The sequence below is a fragment of the Leiobunum rupestre genome, chromosome 11, assembly GCF_980474605.1.
Source record: "Leiobunum rupestre chromosome 11, qqLeiRupe1.1.hap1, whole genome shotgun sequence".
Classification (NCBI taxonomy): Eukaryota; Metazoa; Arthropoda; class Arachnida; order Opiliones; family Sclerosomatidae; genus Leiobunum; species Leiobunum rupestre.
The window spans coordinates 44,575,618-44,582,387 of record NC_143394.1 but is presented as its reverse complement, the minus strand read 5'-3'; the positions used below and the strand labels follow the sequence as shown (position 1 = coordinate 44,582,387).

The 6,770-nt window shown below is 36.8% G+C and overlaps 1 protein-coding gene across 1 annotated transcript; it reads right to left on the bottom strand.

Annotated features, from left to right (window-relative positions):
- Window positions 1–393: 393 nt before the first annotated feature.
- On the bottom strand, window positions 394–2,352 carry LOC149922959 (uncharacterized). The gene is made up of 3 exons (XM_090162331.1): window positions 2,260–2,352; window positions 2,056–2,178; window positions 394–1,974 (listed from the first exon to the last, which is right to left on the bottom strand). The coding sequence occupies exons 1-3, from the start codon at window positions 2,311–2,313 to the stop codon at window positions 394–396; spliced, it is 1,758 nt and encodes a 585-aa protein (XP_090018457.1). The 5' UTR covers window positions 2,314–2,352.
- Between the last annotated feature and the right edge of the window lie 4,418 nt (window positions 2,353–6,770).

Genomic DNA, 6,770 nt, shown 5'->3' with positions numbered 1-6,770 from the left:
TCCAATTTAACATGTGGAATCATATAAACCTACCTCAAGCAAAAATATCACGGGCAAAAACACTACCATTAAAAATTTCGTCGGGAGAATAGGAAGTGCCATACTTTATCTATTACATCACTTATGATATTAATTTTGCTCTGTAGAAAAAATTATTTTAATTTGTGTATTAATTTTTCTGAAGAAGTAGTTCAGGTGATAGATTACCGTATTTAATACTTAAAAGTAAAGTAAGGACTAGAATAGCAGTTTATAAAAATACTTTATATGGATTGAAATTGTAGAAAAATATTTACACAATATTACATTCATTTTTTTAAAAAACAGATGATTTCTAAACAATCATCAAACTAATAATAAAATAGCTAAATCTACGCAAATCGCCACGAACGATCATTGAGGAACCGGAGAGGATTGGGTTAGCGCGCTCTTGTTGCCAATGGCAGCGGAGGGAACTTTGTACAGAAAAGGAAGAGCTTTAATTATCGGTTTGAGTAGACGCAAAGTGTGACCCATTTTGTAAAGAATCGGTTTGTATTCGATGAACGGTTTAGCGTGGCTGACGATGGGCTGGGGCACTCTAAATAATTGCGACTTCGATTGTACGATTGGGTGGGGCGCCTCGACTTCCGGTATTGGTACCGATAGTCTAACGTCACCCGGAATTATCTCGTCTCCTGGTATATTCATTTTTGGTTGGGGTACGTCGAAGATTCGTGATGTCCTCTTGGTCGCCTTGACTTCCTGTCCGAATAGGGAGACGCGAGGTTGGGGGACGCCGTGGTAAGCCACCGGTAAAGACCTAACACCTTCCATCGAAGGTAGTGGTTTGGCTACGTCAATTTCGGCGTGCTGCAAGAACTCGATGGGTGGAAGGGTGAAGACGTAGTGATCCGCTTTCTCCTGGTCGATATCCGATGAGGGGTAGGCGATGTCACTGGCTCGGTGATCGATTGGATCGAAGAATGGAGTGTCGTCATTCTCCGGGAAGGTAATTTGGTCGTTGTCCTCCAACAACGATCCATCCTCCACGATGGGTTCTGGAATCTTTCCTTCGCAAGGATTGCGTTCTTCACTTTCGTGTGATGTTACTTGGTCGGTTCCGACGGTTGCCATTTGTACCGATTGGGCTTCTTGACTATCAATTGACGTTTGTCCGTTAGTTTCCATGGTTGACATATCTACCAATTGTACCTCTGGGCCTTTAATTGACGCTTCCACATTGGTCGGGATATCTACTGGTTGGACCTCTTGATCTGCTATTGAAGTATCCCCATTGCTTTGAATGGTTGGAATCTCTAATGGTTGGACCTCGTGACGTTCAATTGACGTGCCCCCATTGCTTTCAATGGTTGGGATCTGCACTGGTTCTACCTCTTGACCTTCAATTAACGTGTTCCCATTGGTTTCGATGGTTGGGATCTGTACTGGTTGGACCTCGTGACTACCAATTGACGCTTCCTCATTGCTTTCGATGGTTGGGATTGGTATTGGTTGGACCTGGTGACCTCCAATTGACATAGCTTCGTAGTTTCCGACGGTAGGTACCTCTGCGGGCTGAATAACGGGTATTTCGGTAGGCTTGGCGATCGCTTCAATTGGTTGGATGACTGGAACTCCGGTTTCAAGTACCTCAATTGGCGGTTCCACTAAGGGAATTACAGGTACCAAGTTGATGTGGTTGGTTCCGGGTTCGATCGTTACAGGTACTGGTTCGAAGAAATCCTCAACAACCGATTCGGATTCGGTGATGGGCTTGGGAGGTACCACGAAACCGTCTTCGTGAATGGTTTGGTAGTCGACCACCGTATCCAAACTGTCCACGTTGACGGACGCCGGCTGGTTGTAGTACGCTGAAGTAGTTGAGCAATCGACGTTGTACCAAAAATCACAAACCTGTCCTTTCTGGCTGAAGGTTGTCCCAGTCGGGCACAGAAAACTTTCAAATTTATCTCCTTGGCACATGTGGAAAGACTATAAAAATAAATTTATTAAAGAATATTAAATTATTGCCGTTAATAAACCGGCGGATTGTAATTTTTTTAATAATTTTACCTGGCATTTGGCTTCGACATCCGCGTAAAATCCATCACCTGGTTTATCGGAACACGCGAAAGAAGTGTTCTGTATGTCTGGATTCCTGGGGTAACCCGTTATGGACTCGCTTATGACTTCCACCTGAAAATTAAATTTAATAAAACTAAATTCGATACTTCATACCAAAACAAGTAGAAAAGAGGTTTTAAAGCGTAAACTTACATCACACATCGCGATGGAAAATATAGAGACCAACACAAACAGAACTAAATTCATTTTGGTAGGGGCTACTTGTAATCTTCACCCTCTTAATTTTGTTTAAATTTTTACGAAGTTTCTGACTGTGCTTTCGAAATCGAGGAGCTAAATAAATTATGTGAAGGTGTGCTTAGTATTTATAAAGGTCAAATATCGCGGGGGAAGATGTGTTTCTTTACCGAAAGAAATTTTCCCGTGAGTCATATTTTATTTCCAATTCTGAAAAAATACAAAAATCCCAACGGTTCCCCTCAAGTCGCAACAAAAATATAGGCATTTTTTGTTATAATTTTTAGTCATAAAAATAATTTGTTGCAAGATACATTTTTTACGGCTTGTTCACCTAAGATTACAATTTACATAAAAGCAGAAGTTACATAATAACTTTAAGTATGACAGTCTTGTCCATGCCTATTTTTCATAGCCATGCACTGACCAATAGACCCATGATGAAAGTTGGGGGGGCGAAAATTAACATTTTTACCTGGCGACTCAGCATTTGGACGGAACATCCGTTTCCTTACTTCCGCCTGTATATTTCAATGGCGGTCACGTGGTTCAAAACGTCACAAACAGGATGTTCCGTCCAGAGGTCTCACTTAAGCCTCTTTTGTTATGGGTCTATTACTTGAAGCAAATTCATAATCAAGAAATTGAGTAGTCTGTGCGTGTTTCTTATTGATGAAACAAATACAAATTAAACCAATGCGTTAATACTAAGAATATTTATAAAGATTTTGAAAGCTCTAGGGTGGCATTAGTTTTCATATTTAAATCGTTTTACATTTTTTTAAAACCTTTAAAAAAGTTATTACGGAAACATAGTTCATTAAGTCGCTACTGGGTGGCGCTATTTCGTAATTTTTTCCGTCACTGTGTAGAAAAGATGTTGTACAAAATTTACCAAGTATTATCCTTACTATTATTACATTACTTATGATTACAGTGAGAGCTAGGACCATGAAAAATATTGTTACCAGAATGCTCGTTTTTGTGTTTCTATTTCGGTTTGTTTCTGATTAATCATAAATTTCCCTTTGGAAAACGGTTTGTTTTTAAATTGTACGCAAAATGTCTGTTCTGAATTTCTCACAATAAAATAAGCAACGTTACTGGGTATATCTTTATACCCAGGTAAAAACTGGCCTAAGTTGTCCGGAGCTACCCCACTACCAATATTTTACATTCAGTCCCAAAAAAATTATAGCTTGAAATAGGACTTAAGATGCTCAGGGTCAGGAAAAAGGTGAAGAAATTGTTTTGTAACTATCGATGTTACGGGAGCTTAACTGCTTACATTCAGAGTCGTAGGGAATAAATTTCATTAAATGAATGATTGATTGTATTACTAATATTTCGTCCTTTGTCAGTCATTGAAGCATAATTTATGTTAAAATATTTTGATAAATTCGCGAGAGGATAGTCACTCGTAAAACTATTGATTATTGATTTTCGAAATACATTCGGTGCTTTCCAACGAGGTCTCACACTTTTTCTGTGATCAGCACCGTCCCTTGGGTAGGGCGAGCGGGGCAGCGGCCCAGGGCGCAAAAATTCTAGGGGCGCAAAATTGAAGATTTTTATTTAAATAAGATATTGAAAAATTTAAAATTTTATTAAAAATAAATTGAAAATATTTCACTAAAACTCGAAAATAATGAAATATATGTATGAGTATGTAAAAATAAATGTTATTTTAAAATAAATATTTTTCTCTGAGCATTAGTTTTTCGTAAAATATTTCTAACTAAGGTTATGAGGGCGCCATTTTGATGTTTTGCCCAGGGCGCCATTTGGTCTAGGTACGGCTCTGTCTGTGATATCCACTGATTTCTAACTATTTTCAAGTTATTTCTATTTTTTGCTAATTTCCAGTGATTTTTAACTATTTTTCGCAAATTTCCATTGATTTATATTTTTGGCAAATTTCCGGTGATTTCTAACTTTTTTTGGCAAATTTCCGGTGATTTCTAACTTTTTTTGGCAAATTTCCGGTGATTTCTAACTATTTTGGGCTAATTTCCGGTGATTTCTAACTATTTTTCGCTAATTCCCAGTTATTTCTATTTTTCGCTAACTTCCATGGATTTCTTAAAACTGGTCGAATATTTTTATTGATTTTCCAAAGTGATTGCCGTGATTCTACAAAATTTGTACAGCTGATTCCTTAAGAGCCTTTCCCCTGTTAAATTAATCTTCGCGTTCTCCCTACAAGTTTTATTCCGTACGCTTAATCTCTCTATATTATTATAGTTTTATAAGATCGTCGATTTAAAAGTAAATGTCGAAAGAACATTTTTGTAAGAGATTTGGACGCTGTATTTCGTGAAAGGGGTGTTTGGAGTGGCCGCGAGAAAATGATGTTTTATCTGTGGGAAAATCCCCGGAAAAGAGTTGAGAAGTGCCCCCACTATCGTTAATGAAAACCTCTTTTGCCAAAACCTGGCGCTGCGCCTTCCAAAAGCTCCGTTAAGAGGGTAGGAACGGGCTATCCCTAACGCCTCGCTGACTTTACCTTCACCCCGCCTTATAGCGTATTGACAGGTATAACCGGGGTTAGCCACTTTTAAAAGAAGATTTTTGGTATGATAGATCTTTTACAATTTATATAATAACGGGAGCGCGTTTTGGGATGAGGGATTTTCTGTACCCCGGTGGGACGATATATAGTGGCGTGGATTTAGTAAATTTGCATAAAACTTTTATTACGAAGGAAAACCGTCATCATCATATATTTATCTCGGGCAGAGCGGCTCTACTATTTTTAGATTTGGGCAGATTTACCAAAGCGTATCACCCGCCAACAGCCCTCTTTCGTATTATACTCAATGAGCAAAATGCTTAAAACCCCACAAATAGCCTTTTATAGTTTCGTGAATCCGCTTGTAACTGTATTTAAGCATAGAAATTTAAGGGAAATGTCAAGCTAGGCACCAACATTTGCTCAAGTCAGCTAGCTACTTTCAATATTAAAATATTTAAAATACATATCAAAGTATTTATTGAATTTCGCGAGGGGCTGATCACTCCGCGTAATCGGTGTACAGAGCCGTACCTTTGACTGTACTAATGGGATTACGCGTAATCTTTGTAGTCCCTGCCTTTGGCAGTGCTAATCTAAGCGTAATCAGGTGTACAGACTTTCTAAGAGTGGTTAGCCCCTCGGAATTTCGAATATGATGTCCAGAGTTAATTTCAATTTGTCCAAAGAACAATATTATATAGGTTGATTAAAAATGTTAATATTCAATATTTTATTAAGTTAAAACAGGGTTGCCACACGAAAGGGAAATCAGGGAAAAGTCAGGAAATCTAAAAGTGGGCCTAAGAAGTCAGGGAATTTTAAAAATTTGTAAAAAGTCATGGAAAAGTCAGGGAATTCATTTTTATCTTGACACTTTTTGAAGGTAATTTTACTATAAATCTATGACAAATTCTATGATTATCATTTATTTCCTTGAAAGTTTTGCTAATTTTTTCAACATTGCGATAACCTTTTCACTAAAATATAAGTCCATTTAAATTTATTAACTTCTGGTAAAAGTAAAATATAAAATTTAAAATAAAACTTTTTTTCAGGGAAAATCTCTTAAAATGGTTTTCACTAAAATATAAGTCCATTTAAATTTATTAACTTCTGGTAAAAGTAAAATATAAAATTTAAAATAAAACTTTTTTCAGGGAAAATCTCTTAAAATGGTTTTCACTAAAATATAAGTCCATTTAAATTTATTAACTTCTGGTAAAAGTAAAATATAAAATTTAAAATGAAAATTTTTTCAGGGAAAATCTCTTAAAATGGTTTTCACTAAAATATAAGTCCATTTAAATTTATTAACTTCTGGTAAAAGTAAAATATAAAATTTAAAATAAAACTTTTTTTCAGTTAAAAACCGGGAATGGTCATTGAATTTGAATCTGAAAATTTTGTGGCAACCCACCCTGTAAAAAATTGAAAACGGTACCACATTTTTTTTGGAAGTTAAGAATATATTTGATTTTTTTTCGTGTTCCCCAATGAAATATATAAAAAAAATTAAGCAAATCTTTATTTTAATAAATCGTTATATTAATGTAACCTAATTAACTTTTAAAATTTTAGCTTCGGGATACGTGTAACTTAGAATAAGTTTCTTATCAAGGTAGGTCTATCAGATAAGAGATTTCAAATATACAATACAACCCAAAAATAACGGTGCCTCCCCCCCAAATAGAAAGTATTTTTCCAGGCCAGTACAAACGTTTAAAAATGGAAATCCCAGGATTCTTTTCTCGGCTCCTCTGGGCCAAAGAAAGTTTTTGGCACTCCCCGCTTCTCACCATCTTCGCTATCATTGGTATGTGGGGAAACCCCCCCCTCCCCCCACTATTTCTAGACTTTTCGGCAGGCGCGAAAAAGTGTTGAAAGAAAGTAAAAGTGGTCTAACTTGGGACAACGGACAGAAGGGGATAACTGGGTACAGTCTGTTCTCCCA

What these genes read in the sequence shown, in the direction of transcription:
- LOC149922959 (XM_090162331.1), bottom strand. Translation starts at nt 2,313, where the DNA reads ATGAATTTAGTTCTGTTTGTGTTGGTCTCTATATTTTCCATCGCGATG. An exon ending in TTTCCATCGCGATGTGTGAT is followed by an intron (nt 2,179 to 2,259) that starts GTAAGTTTACGC and finishes TTTAATTTTCAG; the next exon opens with GTGGAAGTCATAAGCGAGTC. An exon ending in ATGTCGAAGCCAAATGCCAG is followed by an intron (nt 1,975 to 2,055) that starts GTAAAATTATTA and finishes TTATTTTTATAG; the next exon opens with TCTTTCCACATGTGCCAAGG.